The 26,179-nt window shown below is 41.0% G+C and overlaps 1 protein-coding gene across 1 annotated transcript; it reads left to right on the forward strand.

Moving 5' to 3' along the window:
- Positions 1 to 11,233: 11,233 nt before the first annotated feature.
- LOC113837970 (homeobox protein Hox-C4a-like) lies at positions 11,234 to 12,419 on the forward strand. The gene is made up of 2 exons (XM_027433777.2): positions 11,234 to 11,605; positions 12,261 to 12,419. Exons 1-2 carry the CDS (start codon positions 11,234 to 11,236, stop codon positions 12,417 to 12,419), a joined length of 531 nt encoding a protein of 176 aa, XP_027289578.1.
- Positions 12,420 to 26,179: the final 13,760 nt, after the last annotated feature.

A 26,179-nucleotide genomic window follows, 5' to 3' on the forward strand; every position in this document is an offset into this window, starting at 1 on the left:
TGACTATGATTTCTTTGGATGTATTATCCTTCTATGGCATCATCAAGATTTACATAAAGATACAAAGTTGGGGCTGGGGTAGGATTCCATCTGCAATTCAAGCAGACAGGAAAGGTTCTTTTCCATCCCTACATAGCATGTTAGTTTATTGTTTTCCCTCTATTTTGTCTCAATCTATTAACATACACCAGGCCAACCTTGTTCTTCCTAGGCAATTAGGTTGTCTTGGCCCTGGAGACCCTCCTGTTCCACTTAGAGATTAGTAGGAATCAAGTCCTGACTGCCACACCCAGGTACAGGAGGTGGGGTCTAATCTCATTCTCAAATCTTTAGCATCATTGATTGACTCTGAAGCCAGGCAGAATAAAAGGAAAGTGAACTTGCAGAGAACCTCAATTGGAGCAGAGCAGAGGCGTGGAGACACATCCGTTCCTATTGCTTCCTGGATAAACCTTGAAATTCATCCCAGAAAGAGGTAAGCGTGGAGAATAGTATCATTCCTCTTCTTGGTGGCTTCAGTAGTGTGTTTTTGTCATTGTTTGTGAGTTTTGGGAAAAGCTGCTCACAATTACTACGAGGTCCCAAAGATATAGTGTGGTCATTGGGTAACCATTCTTTTTTGTTTTTTTTTCTTTTGTTATTTTATTTTTCATTTGTTTGGTTTTGGATGTTGGAGGCAGGGATTCTCTGTGTAAGAGCTCTGGCTGTCCTGGAACTAGGTCTGTAGAAGAGTAGAGTAGTCTCTCTGGAGATAAACCTACCTCTGCCTTCTCAGTGCTCGGATGAAAGTCTTGAAACACAGCTATACATTCTGATAAAGGATATAACCATTAAAACCCTGAATGATAGAAATGTGCTGTCTTCCTATATGAACATGTCTTTGCTATCCTATGAATCCCAGCTTGATGGTGATTCCATTTTACTTTTTTGATATTTTGAGTCCCATTTTCTCTGTATTCCTTTGGAGCCTATTCTGCAACTTGCTCTAAAGTCCAGTGTGGCTGGGATCTCACAGAGATCACCCTGGCTCTGCCTCTGGAGTGCTGGGATTTAAGATATGTGCCACCAATGCCTGGACATTCACTTTTAATGATTTTCTTATGAAAGTGTTGCCCTTTGGAATGGTAAATAAGGGCAAATTTTAAAATTTGAGGTGCAGGCCATGCGCTGGTGGCACATAACTTTCATCCCAGCACTCAGGAGGCAGAGGCAGGTGGATCTCTGTGAGTTCAAAGGCAGCCTTGTCTGCAGAGCAAGTGCCAGGATTGGCTCCAAAGCTACGCAGAGATCCCCTGTCTCAAAAAACCAACAAATTGAGGTCCAGAATCAAAACCTTCACAATTTACAAGGGGTGAACAGATATCCTTGACATACCTCACACCATGGGGTTTCTTATTTCAGGTCTTCCCATCCACAATCCTGGAATTTTTACCCTGATGAATCATGTATTGTTGCACTGACATATTCTGATATTTCTTGTCTCTAGAGTAAATTGTGTAGGATTATGATTAAATATTTTGTGTATGTAAATGATGGAACTCTGGCAGTTTGACTGTATTAGGTCTCCATAATATCATAGGGAGTATCTCCATGAGTCTATAGGTTTTCAAGTGACAGGAATAATCATAGCCCCTCAATGTTATCAAAGGCCACACAAGGCCAGGCCTAGGGTTATAGATCTGTCACACTAGCTACTTGGGAATTTGCTACTTGGATGTTGAAGGAAGACTGGACTGAAGAGTGATATTGAGGTCAACCAGGGATTAGATTCCAAATTTCCTGTTTAGCATTCCTTTAATCCCAGCATACAGAGCACAGACTGAGAGAAATCTCTGAGTTCTAGGACAACAGGATTTATATAGAATGATTAGGAAGCAAAAGAATGGAAGATAGTTGGAAAAAGAGATAAAGAGAGATTGGAGGCAGAATGTCTCTACATAGCTCTGGCTATATTTGAATGCAATTTCTAAACCAGGTTGAGCACAAACTCACAGAGCTCCTCTTGCCTCTGTCACCCAAGAGCAGGGATTGAAGGTGTGGCTTAGTTTTTTCAACCAGGCATTGGGGATGAAAATCAGGGTGATCTGGAGAATAGGGTGATTCAGTCACACATGCTGACATTAGTGGCATGAACTACCATACCCAGCACGATCCTTTTATTCTCACTAGATGTTTTCCCTTTATATTTATGTGTGTCTGCCTCCTGTGTGTGGAGTCAATAGCATAGAAAACGTTTTCAGAATCCCTTTACCAAGATGTTCAGGTTCTTATGGTATCAATGAAGTAGGTGCCAAGAAGAACATTCCAGAATTCAAGGTCAACAAGCAATCTGTTCTTTTGTTCTGTGCATAAGATATTTTAGGCAGTACATATGAGTATACAACATTAACATGTGTTAGATCCTAGGAGATCAGAAGATGAATGCATATCCCAAAGGTCTGGATTATCACATTAATTGTTGTGAGCCAGTTGGTAGAAGCTGCAATTGAGCCACCCTTACCTGGTAATCAAGAATTTCTCTGTATCACTGAGCACTCTGTCCAGCCCATTCACATTTAATCTTCAGACATTGCTCTCTCTAGTTACAGCATTTTTTTTATTTTCAAGACCGTATTTCATTGTTTAGCTTTGGAACCTGTCCTGGCATCTACTCTTTAGAACAGTCTGGCCTCGAACTCACATAGATTCTCCTTTCTTTGCCTCCCAAGTAGTAGGATTAAAGGCATGTGCTACCACCAATCTTCTTACTCCCAGTATTTTTAAAATGTTGATATTTTGCAATGGGAAGTAGTAAAATACACATTAATTTTTATTCAAAGAACAATGCATTTGATGAAAACAGGGTAATTGAGGAAAGTTATCACAGAAACACAAGCATTTGCCACACATCCGGAAACTTGGCATTCAGGAAGCAAGAGTTCTGTTGCCAGAACCTGGCAGAAAGCCTGGACTACATAAGGAAGCATTATATAATTAATTCCCATACCATAAAATTTGTCCCAATTGAGTTGGAAAAAGAAACTCTAGAGCCAGGTGGAAGTAGCACACACCTTTAATCTCATCATTCAGGAGGCAGTGGCAGAGACATCTGTGAGTTCAAGGTCAGCCTGGTATACAAATGAGTTCACCAATTGGTAGAGCAGCTACAGAAAGAAACCAGTTTCAGAAACAAAACTAAAGAAGGAAGCATGGGAGGAAGATAGGGAAAGCAAATGGAAAAGTAAACTCCATGAGAATTTTTTTCTCTTTTATTTATCCTCTTCTCATATACATCATCACTGCAATTTCCATTCACTCCCTCTCCTTCCAGGTCTCTTCTCTCCACCTCACCTCCCTGCCTGATCCATTCCTCCTCTATTCACCTGCAGAAAGACAAGGCCTTCCAGAGATAACAAGCAGAGTTGGAATAACACTTACATCAAGAGGATCCAGAAACACTCTTCTCAATCAGAATAAAGTAGTTTTTTAATTCTGTCTCTTCTTCTTCCTCTGTGTTGTGCTTTTCAGATATGGCTGTTGTGGATTCCCTAGATTCTGGTGGTGTCCTCTTGTTCTTTCTGTTGTTGAGTGTGATCTTACTCTGTCTTCTTGCCATATTTTTTTCAAAGTGGTGCAGTTGGGTGTCTCTATCTCCTTTTGTCATCCAGAGTTGTATGTGGGCCAAGATTTAAGAGTCTGCAGCTCTGGATGGTATTTCCTCTCCTGTTATTCTCCTTGCTCAGCAGAGGTCAGGGAGGAAGGGGAACCAAAGTGTTTGCAGACTCAGGGAGATCCTCCCTGTCTGGGAAGGCACACTCTATGCCAGGAACAGGCCAAGAAAGATTGAAGATAGGGGTGATAGCTGGATTTGGGTGGGAGTAGAGGGTCACTCACCTAAGCAAGGGCAAGGGCCAAGGGGGAACTTAGAATGAGGTGTTTCTGGATTCAGGGAGATCCTCCCTGTTTGAGCAGGTCCACTCTATGCCAGGCTCTGGCCTTGAGAGATCCAAGGGGTGTTGGTGTGAGTCAGATGGGAGCAGAGGGGCACTCACCTCAGCAGAGGTCAGGGCAGAGGGTGAAGGAAGTGTGAGGTGTTTCTGGGCTCAGTGTGGTCCTCCATGACTGGACAGGTCCCCACTATGCCAGTAGCAAGTCCAGAAAGATCAAAGGAAGGTAAGATGGCTGGAGTTGGGTGGGGGAAAGGGGACACTCACTTCAACAGAAGGGAAGTGCAGAGGGGGAACCCTTAAAAAATATTTTTTAAAAATTAATTGTTCTGCCCATCGTTGGTGGTACACGCCTTTAATCCCAGCACTATGGAGGCAGAGGCAGGCAGATCTCTGTGAGTTTAAGGCCAGCCTGTTTTCCAGAGCTACTGCCAGGATAGGCTCCAAAGCTACACACAGAAACCCTCTTTCCTGTTTCGAAAAACCAAAAAAAAAAAATTGTTCTTAATCAAAAAAGTAGAAAACATTTTCTGTAAACCTTCTTTAACATTTATTCTTGTCAGATAGTGTTTTGTATGATGTTTATTTGTTCTATCTTTTCAAATATTTATACATTTAATGCCTTAATTTAGTTATTCACTGTTTAAACTCTGAAATACATAAGCTTGTTGAGGTTTTCGTTGAGTTAAATCTACCGACAGTTGAGATCCCAGAGCTGGGTGTTTGGAAATGAACTCGGGTCCTGTGCAAGAGCAGCAAGTCCACTTCACTCTTGATCTCTCTCCACTCCCTTAGAGCAATAATGGACTTAAATCCTGTATGGAATTCCCGGAAACAGCCCATGACACACAGAGTCCATGAGAATAAGTTGTTCCTTCATTTAATATATATTTCTAGTGACTGTGGCTGCAGAACACATGGAGTCTCTCTTTCTAGTGTACATTTAGTTCTAAAGACATTGCAATACTTCGTGTACATATTTGCTAACACAGCATCCAATGATGTACTCTGAAGCCGTATATCTACTCCAAAGTGCTATGAAGCACTCCACCACAGTAGTATATCACAGGTTTACTTTTAAATACTTTTTCTCTGCCAGCACTCATAGCTCACATCATGTGTGTCCATGTCAAAGGGAAAATTGTAGGAGTGGGTTTTTCATTTTTGCTCCCACCCTCATAGTCCCTGTGTTGTAACACAGGTGACCATGTTTGGAAAAAAGTCTTTATTAGGAGAGCCAACAAATGTCCTCTTCTACTTTCTATTTTGACACAGAGTCTCACTTACTTTTCCTGACATCTCTGACTTGCAGTCTTGCTGTTTTCTAGATGAGTGGCTGGCAGCCACCTGTAAACCAAGTCATGTTTTGAAGTTTTTGAGGAACATCCAAACGATTTCTACAGAGGCTGTTTTCACTTTCACCACTGAGAAATAAGTGTTCTTTTTGCTCACATCTCTAGCAGAGGGAATGTCTTCTCTTATTGATCTTGGCCACTCTGACTAGGTGAGATAAAATCTCAAGGTGGTTTAAATTTTCATTGCTGTTTTGAATAAATGTGTTGTACATTTTGAATAAATGTCTTAAGCTTTTGAGATGTAGTTTCTGGCTGTAGCCTCGCCTATCTTATAAACCAGGCCAACTTGGCCAGAGTTGAACTCAGAGATCCGCATGCCTCTGCCTGCTGGGTGATGTACTTAAAGGTGAGAACCATCACTGGGCAGCCTTTTACTTTCTTTTTGTATTTTTGTTTTGTATTTTTTGAGTCAATGTTACTCTATGAATAGATCTGGATCTCCTGGAGATCTTTCTGTAGATCAGGCTGTATTGACTCTCACAAAGATTCTCCTTTCTCTGACTACTGAGTTTGGTGTTAATGCAGTAGTACACCACACAAGCCTGTTTAATGCTGTCCAAAATATTTACTCAGTCATTTTTGTGCCATCTTTTGAGAATTTATCTTTTGTTCTGTATTCAACTTATTTAATATTAAAATGAAAATCAACTTATTTTCTTTCTTTTATTCATTATTTAGATCATGTTTCTTTTTGTAATTCCAGTCTTCCTTTGAACTCTTTAGGCAGTAGAGGCTCTCTCAGGCCTCACAGAGATCTACCTTCCTCTGCTTGCCTAGTGGTACCATTAAATCTACCTCAGTCACCTGGTCAAGTTAGGGATGCTTGTTGCTGCAGTTCATTTCATAATTTTTTGTTGTGTATCCCAATTATTTACCCCTCTGTGAAATCTTGCTGTGTGACCCAACTTTTCCTGGATAGACCCCATGCCAAATATCTATTCATCCCAGCCATGAAATCAGCAGCAGAATAAAGAATAGACCACCAAAGTCCAAATCTTGAACCATCCACTATTTTTTTGTGTGTATTCTTCATTTTTGTTTTTTGTTTTTTCATGACAGAGTTTCTCTTTGGAGCCTATCCTGGAACTAGCTTTTATAAACCAAGCTGGTCTGTAACTCACAAAGATTCCACTGCCTCTGCATCCCAAGTGCTGGGATTAATTCGTGTGCCACCACTGTCCAGCATGTGAAGGATCTTTATGTATTTTCCTTTTTGTTGTGAGTCTAGCCTATAACAGATGAGCTATCCATCCTGCCCAATTACACATTTAAAAAATATTTTTAATGATTTGTTTTTATGTTCATTGAAGTTTTCTTATGTGTATGCCTGCACAAATGTGTCTGATAATTGGAACAAGGTTTACTGACTGTTTGAGGTGCATTTCATATCCTTGGAATTGAACCTAGGTCCTCTGTAAGAGGAGTTGGTGCTATTAACAGCCCAAGTAATGTTTCTCCCACTCTGAGACAATGTTTTTCTGTGCCTATTTGAATGTCATGGAACCCAGAGTGTAGGCTAGGCTGGCCTTAACCACAGAGACATGCCTAACAGTGTGTCTGCTTTACTGGGATTGAATGCATATACTACTAGTAGCTGGCAATCACAGTTTGTTACAAATGGGGAAAAATCAGAGTTTACTATAGGCCCCATATAGTTTTCAAAATATTTGGTTAAATGGAATCCATTATATCTTGTGTATGCATTTGGGCATTTATTCATGCACTCACCTATTTGTTTTGAGGAAAGAGAAAAGAACCAGTAGTTGAATGACCACAACATGGCTCTGAGTTAGGGGAGTGGAATGAAGCTGAATATATATATATATATATATATATATATATATATATAATATATATATATAATGCATATATATTTGCATTATATATATTAATTATATGCATTATATAATTAATATAATAATTAATGCATATATATATATATATATATATATATATATATATATATTTTCTGTGTAGCTCCAGCAGTCCTGGAACATGTTATATATGTAAAGGTTGCATGGAATTACAGAGTTCCTAGTACTCCTGACTTTTGAGTCATAGCTTTAAATAGACCCTATATAAAGAGATTAAAATATGCAGTATTTGCCATGCGGTGGTGGCATAAGACTTTTATCCCAACATTTGGGAGGCAGAGGGAGGTGGATCTCTGTGAGTTCCAAACCAATCAATATCACAGAGAAACTATAGATAGATTACAGGATAATGTATTCTTTCTCCAAAGACAGTGATTAATTTGCTGTGTGTCTGAAAGGTGCTTAATAGTAAAGGAATTTCTAAAAAAATCAGCAAACTGTCAACTTTCATCTATTTGTGATGAAACAACCCTCACATTAAATAAAATGTAAATTATAAATGTAAAATAATCTTGGACTTGTGTCTCTAAGGCTTATGGTTCATAACCTGAGAGCAAGGTTGAGTCTTGAAGGTCCATCACTACATAGACCAGACACTTGCACTCATTTATTTCCATCCATAACTACCTTTGGTAATGGAACCATTTGTTGTTTTCTCTCCTGTCCTTCTTTTACTTTTCCAAAGTTGAGATTGAATTGGAGACATTTTCATTGCAAACATCCAAAGAGGTGTCTTATTTACATAATTTTTTGCCTCATTCCCCTCTTTTTTATAAATGAAAAGGTGTGGTCACATATTCTTAGTTGACCTCAAAGACACTCTGTAGCCTAATTTGTCCTTGAACTTTCAGTTCTCGCAAGAAACTGGGATTACGTGTCTGTTTCCATGTGTCCTCCTCCTATGTAGCCTTTTATATCACTTAGAATGTATGATTTTTCTTTACATTTGAACACACAGATACCCTCATACAAAGTTTTGTCTGATTATTGACAATTATGTCTTTTGAGGCAAGGTTTCCTGTAACCTAAGCAGTCATTGGAGCTGTTGCTTAGTCAGGACTGTCCTTCAAGTCCTGATCCTCCTGTCTCCATTTCCAAGGCAATACAGGCATGATTTATAAACCAGGTGTTTAGAGGCATTAAATGAGCCTGAGTACACAAAGATTTCAAAAATTTGGGCATTAATTTTAAAGAATTTTTATTTGGAGTTTCCAACAGGCTATACATAATTGAAAATTGTAGTTCAAATGAGAAACCCGTTTGTCATCCTCTACTCTTCCTATAGACATAATCTATCAAGTTTTCTAAAGCTTTGGAGATATCAAACACATTGACACCAAGCCTGAGGACCTGAATTTGAGTTTCGTTGTTCAAAGGATGAAAGGAGAAAATCAATTCCCAGATGTTTTCTTTTAACTCAGTTTTTGGGTCCTGGCATGGTAGTGACAATATACACAACAAAAGATGTGTACTATTTTATTTTCAAAACCTTTCCTGTATTTTCTTTTTTTTTTTTTGGTTTTTTGAGACAGACTTTCTCTGTGTAGCTTTGGAGCCTATCCTGGCACTCTCTGTGAAGACCAGGCTGGCCTCAAACTCAGAGATCTGCCTGCCTCTGCCTTGAAAGTGCTGGGATTAAAGGCATGCCCCACCTATGCCCGAGTTTTATTCTTCTTTACCACGAATGTTGCTGCTGGATGTCAGTATCTTAACATACGCAGGGCAAGAACTCTGTCAATGAATCTCACCTGGCCATTCCTGGTTAAATTTGTATTTGACTTAGTAGGTAATTTAAATCACATTTCCATGGCATCAGTGCTTCTTGGAAACTGGCCAAGTAAATAGTGCTATTCCATCACACAATCTTCCTGAACAAGCAAATCAGCTGGAGATTCTGGATTTTTACAACTGGGAATGCCTGGCCACTGGGATGCACACTGAGGTTCACTTGGTACTGATTAAAGGGAGGTCAGTTCCTCAAAAATGTCACAGCCCTGTCTAATGAGTACCCATTTACCCTAGGAAAAATCTGTGAACTGAAACTAAGACACGATCAGGTCTATGACTTTAATCTTTTCAGTATTTTGTAGCCAAATCTTGGCAGTAGGAAATCCATTGAGTTTGGGGAATGGAATGAATGAATGTCTTTATGACACAGGTAGATGGAATGTGTGTGTCACCATTGCTGAGGAGTGACAGACAGGAAAGTATAAGGCTGCTGGGTTCTTGGCCATCAAGATGGACTGGTCAATCTCAGCACCTAGGAGGAACAGGCAGTAGGATATCTATGTGTTAGCATCCAGGCTTATCTATAGACTGAGATCTAGGACAACACTGGCTATGTAGACAAACACTGTCTTAATGAAACAACAAAAAGAAGAAATCAATAAAAAAGCGAAAAAAGAGAGCCAGGATACAAGGGGAAAAGTAATATAGAAAGAAACAAATAAATGAGGAAGGAAGCAAAAAAGATAGAAAGACTGGTTGATATCAATGGGAAGAGAATAGAAGACCCATGAGCAACCAGCTGTGTTGAGTCACATTTCCTGAAAAGGAAATAAACAATTGTAGCTCAATTGATATCTGGATGGAGCATGATGGGTACAGGAGTCCCATGCTTTGGCTAAGTCCTTGTTAGTTTTTGTGCTCCCTAGGAAACTATCATTCATAATCTGTCCAATAAAGAATGTTGCCCTAAAATGTATCTAAATTGTTGGGAAACTGTGCGTTAGGGTCTGCTTCATGCGAAGGTATACAGAATGAAGTGGCAGGGAGGGTCATTGAAGGAGAAGACATTGAATGTCAGGTAACTTGAGAGTTTCAATACCAAGAGGTATCTGGTCAAGACAGGAGAGCCTGATAATAGTCAGGATGAGTTAGCCAAACAGCTCCTATATTAATGGTGACACATATGTAGGGATACCTTTACTTTGTACCCAATGTTCCCTTTACTCCTTAGTTGGAGACAGAAATCCCAGATTATGAACAGACACCTAGAATTTGTGTGCTTTGTTTAGCTTCCTTTCCATTGCTAGTCTTCCTGGGTTGACAACTATTATTTACAGGAGTTATTTGTATTTTTATTCCACTAATCAGAAAACATGGAGAATGACAGGTAGAGAGAAATAAGAGGCACTAGTGTCATCCCTGCTGCCTTGGACGTCTGATACAACTTTGTTAATGTTTGTAATTCTTGATTTGTATAATGTGCAGAATGTAGAGCTACTCTATCCATTTCTCACATCCCAGGTTCTCCACCTTTAATGCTAGTAGTCAGGAGGATATCACAGGATAATGTCTTTGAGATTAAAGATTGCATGCTCCACTTAATGAATTCCACATTAGCATATGCTAATAGAGAAACCCTGGATCAAACAACAAACTAAAGGAACAATCCTTTTGAGTCAGTAAGGATTCTCAGGGGTGTGACTGAAAACTGATTGGCAACAAAGTACGGGTGTGGGTCAGGGATTAGAAGATCAGTTTGTAGGGAGGAGCCAAAGAGTGTGTCGAGTCTTTTGCTTCTCCAGAAGCTATTTAAACACTGCTCCCTGGAGTGATGTCCATACCCAGGGATCTGAGCAAGATGAAACTACCTAGCTAATTGATTTCCTAGATTATTGAGGCCTCAAGGAAGTTTGTCTATTATAGGTAGGTCGCAGGGCTCTTTTGATATGGGGAAGACTGCACTAAAAGAGCAATAGGCATGGTAAAAATAGAAGATTTGTGTGTGTTTGCACTTTCAAATTCACCCTAGTCTCAGCTGAGGGGCAGAAGTTGCTTGAAAAGTTCAGGATGTGTTTGTAGGCTTACCTTGTAGATGTGACCACTGAGAATCAGATGAGGGCAAAATGTGGGGCAACTAGAAGGACAGTGATGCTGAGACCCGAGGGAACTGTCCCACTTAAGATGCTTTTGTGCAATGCTCTCCAAGACAGAAGCGACCTCAGCAGAATGTTGTCTACCAAGCCTTCAACAGAGGTTAGGGAGCTATGAATGAAGGAGCTAAATACCTTGGGGCTTCTCTGATCTATTTCTGTTTTTATTCCCACCTACTCTAGTCGGACAACATCTCACAATGCAAGCAAATATTCACGGTATCCCAGGATCTCACATTCCGGATGGCTTCCAAATTCCACCTGGTGTAAAAGTGACTGGAGGACCCATTACATTTGAAAGTCAGAGATACTCTAGCTCTCCAATGATTCCAGTCAACGAAGCTTCTGTAAGTACTTTGGTTCCTCCACATCCACAAGGTCTCCTGATTTCTCAAAGTCCTTCAACATCACAAGAGTGTGCCATAAATCCAAAGAGGCAGAAGAAAGGCAGAGTGTTCACCAAGGATCAAAACCAGGTACTGCAAGAACATTTTGAGAAGTGCAAGTACCTGACGAAAGAGGAATGCACAGCTCCAGCTCAAAGACTTGGCATTGATGAGCACCATATCAAGGTATCCCATTGTTCTTATCATATAGACTCTCCCTAAGTAGCTATGTGCATATTTCCCTGAGTCCAGCACTCATTGTTCTCCTAAGAATTGTTTCTGTTGGGCTGGAGAGGTGGCTCTGTGGTTAAAAGCACTTACTGCTCTTCCAGAGGTCCTGAGTTCAATTCCCACCAAGAAAGTGGTGGTTTCAAACCACGTTAAATGAGATCTGGTGCCTTCTGCTGGCATGTAGGCAGAAGACTATACAAAATAAATAAATAAAACCTTTAAAAAACCCCAAGAAATCTACTAATTTTGGCTGCAAAGCTGAATAATATGTCATGGAATAGATATGAAAGTGGATCTCAGGTTTGATTGCCATCCTCTCAATCCCCAAATACAGACTGCTGGTGGTATACAGAGGGATAATTGTGCTCCAAAGGATCTTAGTAGCCTCAACAGGAGGGTTTCCATTCAAACATCCTCCTTGCATTAGAACCTTCAGCATTCTCCTGGTGTCAATTCCCGTTCATCCCCCCTTCATCCTCCATGTATCCCTTCATAGAAATCTGTGAGAGATGATGGGTAAAGAACATGGTCCACGCCTTTCTTCTAGTATCTTATTTGTGACCTGAAAGGGGCAGCTACCTCTCCTGATCCCTTTTGTTTGTTTCTCTAGATCTGGTTCAAGAACAGGCGTGCTAGAGCAAAACAGAAAAAGGATGGAGAAGTACATGTGAATCCTTCCAACAGAACCCAGGATACATATACCACACCAACAGGTTCTGTCCTTCTTGGCAGTTCTCATCCACCAAGTGAGCCAGCCCATTACTTCTGAAGACCCAGACTCCATCGTCTCGATGAGGGAGATACATGTCAGTGTCAACTCTCGTCCTCCAACTAAGCCAAAGTCTTATTGCAGAACTATCTGGTGAATCACATGCATCCTCAGGTGAAGTTCAAGATTCGGATTCATCAAAGACTGGTAAACACATTCCAGCGTCAAAAACATCTGCAGACCTTTCCACTAAGGCTACTGGAAGAGGATGGGAGTCTCAATCACCTGACATCATTCTAGAACAAGATAATGATCAAGGCTCCTCTAATTCAGAGTTGTTCAATGAACAGTTGGTCTTGTATGGCAGAGGACTCTCTAGGGTATTTGTCTCCACCTGACTTCTTTGAGCACTTCTCACTTCTTGACTTCTTTAACAACTCTTGATCAGGATGGTTGTAACACTACTGACCTCACCTACCACACTATATGGATCACAGACCTTGAAAGAACAGTACTCAACTTCATATGGAAAAACAAACCCAGGATAGCCAAAACAACCCTATGCAATAGAGAAACTTCCAGAGGCATCACCATTCCTGACTTCAAGCTCTATTATATATAGAGCCATAGTCCTGAAAGCAGCTTGGAATTGGCACAAAAATCGACAGGTTGACCAATGGAATCGAATTGAAAAGCCTGATATTAACCCACGCACCTATGAACACCTGATTTTTGACAAAGAAGCTAAATGTATACAATGGAAAAAAGCAAGCATCTTCAACAAATGGTGCTGGCATAACTGGATTCAGATATGTAGAAGATTTTAGATTGATCCATATCTATCGCCATGCACTAAACTTAAGTCCAAATGGATCAAAGACCTCAAAATAATTCAGAAACACTGAACCTCCTAGAAAAGAAGGTATGTAGCAACCTTGAACAAATTGGTACAGGACACCACTTTCTGAACATAACACCAATAGCTCAAACATTAAGATCGACAATTAATAAATGGGACCTCCTGAAACTGAGAAACTTCTGCAAAGCAAAGGCCACAGTCAGCAAGACAAAACACCACCCCACAGAATGGGAAAAGATATTCACTAACCCTGCATCTGACAGAGGGCTGATCACCAAAATATATAATGAACTAGCCACCATAAGAAGCTAGCCACCAAAACACCAAACAATACAATTGAAAGATGGAGTGCAGAACTGTATAGAGAATTTTCAACAAAGGAATCTAAAATGGTTGAAAGACACTTGAGAAAGTGCTCAACATCCTTAGCCATCAGGGAAATGAAACTCAAAACCACTCTGTGATACCATCTTACTCCTGTCAGAATGGCTAAAGTAACACCAATGATAATCTATTCAGGAGAGGATGTGGAGAAAAAGGAACACTCCTCCATTGCTAGTGGGAGTGCCAACACATACAGCCACTTTGGAAATCAGTATGGCAGTTTCTCAGGAAAATGGGAATCAGTCTAACTCAAGATTCAGCAATTCCTCTCTTGACTATATACCCAAAGAATGCACACTCATACAATAAGGACATATGTTCAACAATGTTCATAGCAGCATTATTTGTAATAGCCAGAACCAGGAAACAACCTAGATGCCCCACAATTGAAGAATGGATAGAGAAAATGTGGTACATTTACACAATGGACCACTAGTCAGTGGAAAAAAAAGAGAATGAAATCTTGAAATTCACAGGCAAATGGATGGAACTAGAAGAAACCATCCTCACTGGGGTAACTCAATAACAAAAGATAAACATAGTATGTACTCACTCATTTTTGATTTTTAGACATAGTGCAAGGGATCGCTAGCCTACATTCCACACTGCCAAGGAGCTAGGAAACAAGGAAGATCCCAAGAGAAGATTGCATAGTCCCTTGAAGAAGGACCCTGGTATGCACAGAATAGAGGCCACTTTTCCAAAGTGAGAGCAGCAAGGGGAGAACAAATTTCTTCTGTGCTTCTTCCATAATGCCATCCTGCCTGTGCAGACAGTTTTGTGTTAACACAGGAGTTGTTTTGTGTTTATTGCAATGTTGAGAAAACTTCGAAGCAGAGAAAACATACAGGCAGCCAGAGAGAAAGTCTGAGGCTCATGTGTAATCCCTGCTGCAAGGGAAGTCTAATGGATATGCTGTAAGACTTGATGTGTAAGACCTGTGATGTGTGTAGTTTCTCTAATCCTTTCTCCAAATTCCAGGTCATGAAGTCCAGGTTCAAACTCCTGCAGAGTCTCATCAAAACATGCTTTTAAATCTTCCAATGCGCAGAGAGCTTCCAACAGATACAGAATAGCCAAGAAGTTTTGGCCCCCAGTGTCTCCAAGGAAACCCCATGCACCCAAATCTACAAATGTCTTCATATGCACTCAATGAACATGGTTTTGAAAAGTGTCAAAAACCTGAAGAAAACTTCTGTCCCCAAAGGTTAGAAAGATACAGTATCCCCAGGCATTCCAATGCAATCAAGCTCCCAAAGTTATCTAGTCCCAATGAGCAATCTAAGTCCCCAAATTTCTCCAGGTTCCCTAGTTCCTAGTGGATCCCCAATGCAATCAAATAATCATAGTTATCCAGTGATCACCAGCAAAATATGTCAACAAACATCTCAAAGTTCCCTACTTCCTACAAAAACCCCTATTCAATTAAGTTTATCCAGTTATCCAGTCTCTGCAAGCAAGCTGAATTACCAAATATTACAAAGGTCCCTAGTACCTACAGGATCACCAATGCATTCAACTATCCAGAGGCATCAAATCCCTACAATTCATCATAATATCCAAATGTCTCAAATGGCCCTAGTTATTGACTCAACCTCAACACAATCAAATTATTCATGGAACCCAGACCCTGAGAGTTACCTAGGTCCCCAAGTGTCCCCAGGACCATCAAGGCAAACAAATACGTTTCAGTACCCCAGTCCTCTAATGTACACAGTACTCCCACCACAAGGCACCCATTCAATCAATACAAGTCCCCTGTTTTCCTCATGGTCCTTTGGGAGTTGTAGTGTCAGGGTTTCCCCAGAATCTCTGGAGAGTACACATACATATGGAGAACAGGAAGTTTCCCCAATCCTCCAGAGAGCCTGAAGAAACTACACATTTCCTATTCCAAGCATCAGAAGCTCCTACTGCAAAAATATTTTGATAAATGCATGTGCCCAAGCCAGGATGAACATGAGATGCTGGGACACATGATAGATGTGACAGAGCCACACATCCACGAGGGTGAACTTGGATCGACATGTAAAACAATCTTGTTTCTAATTAAAAAACGGAGTAAGAAAAAATAAAACAGAAGTTGCTTTGATGACAATGAAAAAAAAAAGAGTGACATACAGGAAAGTCTAAGGCTGATGAGGCCCTTCCCTGTCAAGAATGGGTAACCATCCTGCATATGTGTCCTAAACTTCCCATCCCTGCACTGAGGAGGCAGTGGACAGGGATCTCCGAGTTGGGAGTGAGCCTGGTTTATACAGACCGATACGGGTAAGTAGAGGCTTTGTGGATGGACTATGTATCAATTGAAGACAGAAACCATGAGAATAAATGAAGGAATTATGGGATAATGGAACTGGGGTGGAAAAAAAGTGGGTCACTTGGTATTTTTCTGATCAGAGTCCCATTTCCTCATATGCTCACTCACCAGTGCAAGACAAATTTTGTATAGGAGTTCCAGATGGGCATGAGTTCCAGATGGGCATGAGGAGGATGGATTCCAGCCTCTGTTAATTTTCTAGACTTCAACCAAATAATCCCTGCATATTTCTTCTCAATAGAGAAAGACATCCTGATCTGGGCCAGGAGTTCCATAGGGGGATGGGAAGACTGAGCGAGGCTACAGGGAGGGCAGTGAGGTTGATGACTGATGATAAGTGGGGGACACGGTGGTTCAAGGTGGATGTAAATTTAAGGTCATGTGTTAGGAGTAGAATTTCAATACCAATGGGATCTTTGTTACATCGGTTGAACAAGCTGATATCAAGTGAGGTGGCTACAAAGATTTCTGTATACATCATGATGGTTTAGAGGGGAAGACCTTGATTTTGCATATGTCAGTGTCTCCTTATCACTTGTTTGGAAACAAGAAACTAGACATAGCTAAGTGTACCTGGAACTTGCAAACATTGCCTAAACTTCCTCCCCATTGCCAGGCTTCCTGTGCTGAAATTCTCTTATTAGATACAGTAACTGTATTTGAATTTCAATGTTGATAACACAAGCATGGGAAACAGAGAAGAAAGTAAAGAGAAAGATTAAGACTGTGAAAGGCCTACTAATCCATAGACCATTGGAGAAATTGTTCCAAAGGCTTCCTGAGTAAGGTATGCGGTCTGTGGAGCTTGGTGATCCACTTCCATACTTCCAGGTTTGGAGAACATGAGCTTTCACTAGTAACATCACATCCCAGTATAATGCCATGTCAACCAGTGTATAGATGTCCACTCCAGTCAAAAAGACACCATATTCTCCAAGACCAAGCCTCTCATCCAGATTACCAACTGCTTCTAAGTGTACCGAGGGAAATAAAATTCCTTATGCCTCATGAGCATACAGGAAACTTAAGGCTACAAAGGAATCAAAGTCCTCTATTTCCTCCAGGCAACTCAATGCAACCTATTCTCCAATGGCTTCCAGATCCTGAAAGGAACCTACAACCACATGTGTTCCCAGAACAAGCAATGAAACCAAGTCCCCCAAGCAATGAAACCAAATCCCCCAATGGATACAAATCTCTCAACACTGGGAACACAAATAGTGCACTGTAGTCACCAGATGCCCTCATGTTCTTCAGCCAATTTTGGCTCTGAAGGTACCCAAGCCCCTGTGAAGCCAAATATGGTGATCTGAAAGTTCTCCTTGAAACTCCATGTAAGCAATGGAGGGAATGTGCCCTGTACTCCAATGAACAAAAACTCATTCTCCAAGAACATTATGATCAGTGCAAGTACCGAACATTCAAACAACTCATGGAGCTGGCATTGCATTGATTATTGGTGAGACTATTTACGTGATTAAGGTCTGTGTTTTTGTTGTCTCTCTACTGCAGTAAGAAGAGCTATGATCCCTACTGCAGTAAGAAGAGCTATGGTCCCAGTACAATAAGCAGAATCCCACACGCTCCTTGATTCCTAAGTGCTTGGGGTTCTTTGGGAGGGTTGCATAAGGTATACATGTGTATCCATAGATGGGCCTGGTTATCATTCAATAGGTGTACTGGCAGGATCTCAGGTACCTAGACATCAGAGAACCTTGTAAAACCTCAGAAATTCTAGCTTGAGATTCCCTAGTCCTTTTGTTTCAGATCATAAGCCTTTCTCCCTTGCTACCTTCTTTAAATCGCCAGAACTCTGGCTTTACATAGGTAGTTTCTAGAAATAATTTTTCCAATCAGCTTGTTCACCATATCACAGCTGTTACCCTCTGACAACTTTTGCCCTTCCAGATCTGGTTTAAGAACCCACGTGCTTAAACCAGTAGAACAAGGACTACAAGAGTCAACTTGACATGCTAAAGCTGTTTCTCCATCAAATAATTCCCATGGTAACTTATCTGTAACTTATCTGTCCTTGTCTCTGCCAATCTAGCGTTCATGTCTTCAAAACTTCCACTATGGGGTCCATTTCCCACATCAACCGCAGCAGGGAAGCTTTACATGTGGTTCATAGACACTTGTGTGCTGTGTGCTTCCAATTTCCTGACTTCAATTCTTCTGTGTCCCTTCAGGTGCAGATAAGGAAACAGAGGTCCAGATACTCTTGGGATCATCCCAAGAACATCTAGAAATTCAATAGTATTCATGAGAAACCAGCTCTCAGTGCATCGGAACAAACAGTCGATTTCCTATCATTGCCACCACCACTGGTGTTCCTCTGTGATCAGGCCTAGCAGATGTTACCTATCTTCCCGAAGCCATGACGATTAATAACTGCCAGCACTACTCCCATCGATAAGGCTTCTGTGGAAATTTTGGGTATGGCACTGGTTGGATAACTCCCAGCTACAGTAACTTCTGGATCATTTCCATCTAGAAAAGACACAGACCTAGTCTAAGCAGTAGGTTAACACAAAACAGACTCAGCTGCAGAGATAAAATCCAGTCCCAGCCAAATCTCTAGTACCCTTCATCCATTGTAGATTCACCTGCAGCTAGGTTGGGGCAGCTGATTCAAAGGAGGAGAGAACAACCTGGGAAGCTTGGCCACCAGTCATCTCATGGTAGGTGTGGACTTCCCAAAGATTGTGTCCCTCTTGTAAGATCATCCCTCTTGCAAGGTCATCCAACTCAGATTCTATTTGTAAGAGACTGTCAGGTAGTATCAGTGCCCCCATTGTATACAGCCATTTTTGAAATTTGCACCAGACTTGGAATCCTATTTTACCCATATGTCAGTGACCATCACTTGTGATAACTTCTCAAGTCAACCGCTTGAACAATACAGTAGACCATGCATCCATTTTCTCCAAAATGGATCAGAATTCGAGGCAATCAACAAGAGGAAGAGATCCATAGAACAGAAGCAGCAGGGGAAGAAGGCTAGAGAACGCTCATAGAAGAGAGGCAAGGATATGAACGATAAATCATCTAGCCCCAAAGGCACTAGCATTCTCATGGGCTCTGCTTTTGGGATTCCACATTTCAGAGACAGTTGTGTCAGTTCCCATCCACCAGCCAGCCACTCCATTACTTCTCCAGACTCAAGAGTCCATTCTCTCCATGAGGGAGAGCCATGGCACTGTCATCTCTCCTCCACTAAGTCCAAGCGATTTTGCAGATCCTGATTCTGCCTTCTCCATTGATGAGACAGATGAGGGTCTTTTATAAGAAGCCCTGATGTGTGGACAGGGTTCCCAAGCCCCTGCAGCAAGAAATGGAATCCCAAGTCAGACAGCATTTTGAGAACCATCTGCATAAGCCATTTCAAGATTCACACTCAACCCAGTTTCATGATTGGTTGACATTTGGGGAACAATTAAGAAATTTCTCAAGGGCAAGTTTTAGCATGAAATAGCTGTGTATCAATTATTCTCATTGGTCACTGCTAAGAGGGCACATAGTGTGGTTTCTACAGCTTTGTCTTGTTACTTGCAATAGCCTTTCATTCATAGATACCAATCGTTTTTAGGCCAATATCCTGGAGAGTATAGGGGAGGTTTTGGTCTCTTGGAGTTTCTATGGTGAACAAGCAGTTCCCACAAACCAAGTACCTAGGAGGCTAGGTGTATGTCTGGAGTTTCTTTGGTCAGTTTTGGTCCTAATGCTGGGGGGTGCAAGAGGATCTGAAGTTTGCTTGTGTGAGAGGCCTACTTGTATTTCTGTAGCCTGTCATGGATGCTAATGCAGGGACCTGAGAAAGGGTCTGGTCCTTTCATTTTTAAATTAGAAATGAAGCCTTTTAATTTAGTTTACTCTTTACAGGCAAAAGGTGGCACAACAAGAAGGACAATGCCGTTGAGACCTAGGAGTATTGTCCCATCTAATATGCTTTACTACAGTGTTCACAACCACAGATGAATCCTGAGCAGGACATTATCTACCAAGTCTGCAACAGGTAATAGGGAGTTATGTGTGTAGCAGCTAGGCTCTGCAGGGCTTCTCTGATCCATTTCTGATTTATTCCCATTGTCTCTAGTCTACAAAAATCTCACAATGGGAATAAATCCTGATATGATCCTAAGATCTTATGTTCCCCTGGCTTTGCAATTCCACCTGGTCTAAAAATGACCAGAAGACCAGATACACTTCAAAGTAACAGATCCTCTAGCTCTCCAGTGAACACAGTCACCCAAGGATATGCAAGTACCTCAGCACCACCATATCCACAAGGTCTCCTGACATCAAGTTCCTCCAAAGTCACAAGAGTCTTCCAATAATCCAAGCAGGCCACAGTAACACAGATTATTCACTGCAGTGAAAAGCTGCTACTGCAAGAACATTCTGATAAGTGCATGTACCTGAAGAAGGGATGCATGGCACTGGCTCAAAGATTTGGCATAGAGGGGCACCATATTAAAGTATGGCCTTTCTAGTGTCTACTTTTGCTCTTATCATGTGGCCCCTGACCCAGCAGGCATATGCATATTTCCCCGATTTGTGCACACATTGCTGCCCTCAAATAATGTGGCTGCAAAGGTGAATAACATGTCATGGAATAGAGAGAAAAGCGTCATGGAATAGAGATAAAAGCGTATCATAAGTTGGACTGTCATTCTCTTAATCCCCTAATACAGAATGGTGGTGCTCCACAGGAGCATAGCTGTCCTCCAAAGAATCTTAGGAACCTCTACATAAGGGCTTCCATTAAAATGTCATCCTTGTATTAGAACATTCCATATTCTCCTGGCTTCAAGTCCAGTTCATCCTGGCTTCATCCTATATGTATCACTTATCTTAGAATTCTGGGATAGATGAAGTATAAAGAGCAGAGTCCAGGCATTTCTTCCAGCATTTTAAGATTTGGGGCCTTTTAGGGACACCCCCCTCCTGATTTCTTTTTGCTTGCTACTCTACAACTCGTTCAAGACCACTCATACTGATGTGTATTAGAAAAAGGCCTGAGAAGTACTATGTCTCCTGAGATGCACAGGCAGGATTCACATGCCTCCCAAACAGTGTCTCTCCCCCTTGGCACATCACCCAGTGCTGATTCCCAGTGCCATCACCATTCAAAAATCAGCTGTACTCCTCAAATTAGTCCCTCAAAAAATCTTAACATGAACCTGACTTCTCTTTCAGAAGTATTCCTTTTCAAACTTGTGCGCAACAATGGAGTTCAGCTAGGGTGGGGCAGTAAAGACCAACATGGGAACCTCGGCAACCAATGATTACATGGTAGGTGTGTACTTCCCAAAGATTGTGTCCCTCTTGCAGGGTAAGTCAACTCGGATTCTGTATGAGATAGACCATCAGGTGTCAATGCTCCCACTGTATTCAGCCATTTGAAATTTGCCCCATTCCTGGAATCCTTTTGTTTCCACCTGTCAGCGAGCATCTCTTGTGACTGCTTCACCTCAACTCAACTGCTTGAACAATACACTAGACCAGGCATCCATTTTCTCCCAAATTGATTGGGCTTGTGCAACAATCAATAAGAGGAAAAGATCCATAGTACAGAAGCAGCAGGTGAAGAAGGCAAGAGAATCCTCATGGAAGGGAAGCAAGGATATGAATACTAAATCTTCCAGATGCAAAGGCACTGGCTTTCTCATGGCCTCTGCTTGTGGGGAATCCACCTACCAGACAGTTATGTGTCTGTTCACATCCACCAGGGAGCCATCACTTCTCTAGACTCAGAGTCCATTCTCTCCATGAGAAAGATCCATGTCAGTCAAATCTCCTTTGCTCAGTCCATATCTTGCAGAACCTGATTCTGTCTTCTTCATTGATGAGACCATTGAGGGTCTTTTATATGTAGCCCTGAAGTGTGGACAGGCTGGCCAATCCCCTACAGGAAGAAATGGAAATCCAAGTCAGACAGCTTCTTGTGAATCACCTGCATACCCAGGTCCAGATCAAGATTCTGATTCAACAAAGACTGGTGAATTCATCACAGCTTCATCAACAGCTCCAGAGCCTGACACTAAGCCTGCTGGAAGAGGATGAAAGACTCAATCAGCTCTCACCATTCCAGCCAAAGATAACCATCGAGACTCTCCTGCCACCCAGGACCAGCTCTTTATTGAACAACTCTGTGAATTAGATTCCTCTCTAGGCAACCTGTCCCACCCTGACTTTTTTGAGCAATTCTCACTACTTGACTTCTTTTAACAAGACTTCATTCTGATGTTTCTCACACTACTGCCCTCAACTTCCACACTGTCAGGATCACAGTCACTTGCTACCAAATACATTTTGGTTTTCTTTAATGAGTCAAAGTTCTGACCACTTTACAGAGGTAGCTCACACTGGACCTTAATGTTTTGGGAACTGCTTGCTTTAGTTCCTACATGCTGTTTTTTAGAATTTGTGGCTCAAAATGTGCACACAGGAGTTTTAATATTTCAGTGACCATATTTTTGTTACTGTTTCTTTTCATAGTTAAATGTTCATATGTACACAATAGGTAAAATTTTGCAGGTATTGTGAGTGTTTCTGCATGTAGTTCAAGCTGGCTTCTACCTTCTGGTTATCATTTTTCTGCTCCATGTTGTGAGATTCCAGGTATGAGCTAATATACATGGCCTGTGAGCTTCTTGAATTTGTGAGTTGAATTAAAGTATTGTTTGTTTATATCTTACCTTTAAATCCATAAGTTGATTTAAATCTCATTCCACATGTCTCTTATTACTTCTTAATATGACACTATGTTGCATAAAATCTGGAACAAGACAAGGTTGCCCACTCTCACCATATCTTTTCGATATTGTTTTTGGAGTTCTAGCTAGAGCAATAAGACAGAAAAGGAGATGAAGAGGATACAAATCAGAAAGGATGTAGTCAAACATTCACTAATTGCAGATGATATGATAGTTTATATAAGTGACCAGAAAAACTCTACCAGGGAACAGGTACAGCTGATAAACCTCTTCAGCAAAGTAGCAGGATACAAGATCAACTAAAATAAGTCAGTAGCCCTACTATATATAGATGATAAATGCAATGAGAAAGAAGTCAGAGAAACATCACCCTTTACAATAGCAACTAACAAAGTTAGTTAGGGTAACACTAATGAAAAATGTGAAAGACATGTACAGTAAGAAAGTCTTTAAAGAAACAAATTACAGAAGATCTCAGAAAATGGAAAGATCTCCCATGCTCTTGGATAGGTAGGATCAACATAGTAAAAATGGCAATCTTGCCAAAAGCAATCTATAGATTCAATGCAATCCCCATCAAAGATCCCCACCCAATTCTTCAGAAACCTTGAAAGAATACTAAACTTCATATAGGAAAACAAACCCTGGAGAGCCAAAACATTGTACAAATAAAGGAACTTCTGGAGGCATCACCATCCGAGACTTCAAGCTCTATTGTAGAGCCATAGTCCTGATAAGAGCTTAGTACTGGCATTTTCATAGACAGTTTGACCAATGGAATTGAATTAAACCCTGATATTATCCCATGCACTTGTGAACACCTGGTTTTTGACAAAGAAGCTAAAGTTATACAATGGAAAAAGGAAAGCATCTTCAACAAATGGTGTTGTTATAACTGGATTCAGACATGTAGAAGATTGCAAATAGATCCAAATCTATCACAAAGAACAAAACCTAAGTACAAATGAATTAAAGACCTCAACATAAATTCAGCCACAGTGAAACTCCTACAAGAGAAGGTAGGTGGTACCCTTTAAGAAACTGGTATAGGAGACCACTTTCTGAACATAACAGCAGTAGCACAAACATTGAGATCAACAATTAATAAATGGAACCTCCTGAAACTGAGAAGCTTCTGTAAGGCAAATGTCACTGTCATCAAGAAAAAATGCCAGCCCACCGAATGGGAAAGGATATTCACCAACCCCACATCTGAGAGGTCTGATCACCAAAATATGCAACAAACTCATGAAGCTATCCACCTAAACACCAAACAAAGGAATTAAAAAGTGGAGTGCATAACTAAATAGAAAATTTCCAACAGAGGATTCTAAATGACTGAAAGACCCTTGAGAAAGTGCTCAACATCCTTAGCCATCAGAGAACGGGATCTCCCTTGCCGTTGGGTTGGACAGCAAGGAGGTAGGAAGAGAATTGGATGACAGAGGATAACAAGAGAACTGAGACAAGGGAGTAATAGAGGAGAGCAATAAAGGAGATGCCTTGATTGAGGGAGACAGTACAGATATGGAGAGAGTCGGGCACAGGGGAAATGTTAGGGGATCCACAGGGATGACCCCAATTAAGAATCCAAGCACTATTGGAGAAGATGCCATTGATGCCCTTCCCCTATAATGAGATTGATGTCTACCTTTGTTGCCATTCCAACGGTCTTCATCCAGTAGCATATCAAAGCAGAAACAGGCACCCACAACTGAGCAGTGAATATTACTCCTGGAATCCAGTTGGGAAGAGGGAGGAGGGATGAGCAAAGGGCACAAGACTGTGCTGCAGAAATCCACAGAAACAGTTGACCTGCCTTAGTGATAGCACAGAGACACTGGTCAGAAAGCGGGGGAAACAGCATTGGAGCAAAACAAGTCCTCTGAATGTGGGTGCCAGCTAGGAAGCCAAGACAGTCTATGGGAACTCTAAGAGTCCAGCCAGTCTTCAACCCTAGAGCACAAATGGACTTAGGGAGCCCATTCCCTATGGAGGGATACTAATGCAACCCAGGTCCTGCAAGGAGGGCATAGGCCTTCCCCCAAATGATAGGACAGATTTTAAGGTCCCTGGAGGAGGGTCTCACTATCGTTGGGAAGTAGTTGAGGGATGGCTTGGGGGGTTGTTGATGGGGAACATGGGAGGATGGGAGGGGGAGGGAATGGGGTGATGGATATGTAAATATGAGTAGTAATTAAAGAATTTAAATGAAGTAAAAACAGAAGAAAGAGCAGCAAAGGAAAAAGGCCATGATACATAAAGGCAGACCTATCATTATTACACTGACTTCTCCATGGAAATCCTGAAAGCCAGGAGGTACTGGATAGATGTTTTACAAAGAAGATACCATGGATCCCAGCCCAGACAACTGTATGCAACAACATCTCTCAGGCCCTATGGATGGAGAAAAGATGTTGCCTGACAATACCAGATTTATATAATGTATATCCAGAAATCCAGCCATACAGAAAGTCCTAGAAGGAAAACTCCAACCCAAGCAGGTTAACTACACTCACAGGAACATGGGCAATAGATATTTACTCTATACCAAAAGTCAGAAATAGAGGAAAAACTCACATGCAATACCCCCACCAAAAATAAATAAAAAAAACAACAAAACAAAAAGTCAATGGTCATTAATATCCCTCAGTACCTAAGTTCTTAACTGTAAAAAGCCACAGGCTAACAGAATGGAATTGAAGACAGAATCCAACCGTCTGCTGCATACAAGAATATATCCTCACCTTCACAAACAGTGCATACTTCAGAGTTAAGGGTTGAGAATTGATTTTCCAAACAAAGAGCCCTAACAAGCAAACTGGTGTACCAAGCTTAATATCTAATAAGGAAAGAATTCACTCTAGAGTTAAAAGAGATTAAGAAGGTCATTTCATATTCACAGTAAATATCCATCAAGATGAAGTCTCAATTACCAACATATATATACCCAATACAAAGGCACTAACATTAAGAAACAACACTAAAACACAAATCACACATAAGAACTTACACAGTTATACTTCAAGACTTCAACACTCACTCTCACCACTGGACAGGACTACCTGACAGGAACTTAAAGAAACAAAGAAATTAACTAAAGTCATGACCCAATTGAGTTTAACAGACCTGCACAGAACATTCCATCAAAACACAAAAGAATATACTATCTTCTCAGTGCTACATGGAATCTAGGCCAAAAATCAACCACATACTTGGCAATTATGCAAACCTAAACAGAAAATATTGGAATAACCCCAATGTATATTAGCAGACAACCACTGCTTAAAACCAGCATTCAGGAACACAAATTGCAGAAACCTTACAAACTCATGGAAATTGCACAATTGGCAATTGCACCATTCCTGGGTCAAGGAAGAAATAAATTAAAGACGTCCCAGAATTCAATGAGAATGAAAAAACATACCCAAAATTATGGGACACTTTGAAAGCAGTTCTAAGAGGAAATTTCATTGCACCAAGTGCCCACATAAAGAAGCTGGAGAATAGTCACACTAGATAATTAAAAGCACAACTG

This window comes from Cricetulus griseus, unplaced genomic scaffold (genome assembly GCF_003668045.3).
Source record: "Cricetulus griseus strain 17A/GY unplaced genomic scaffold, alternate assembly CriGri-PICRH-1.0 unplaced_scaffold_403, whole genome shotgun sequence".
NCBI classification, from domain to species: domain Eukaryota; kingdom Metazoa; phylum Chordata; class Mammalia; order Rodentia; family Cricetidae; genus Cricetulus; species Cricetulus griseus.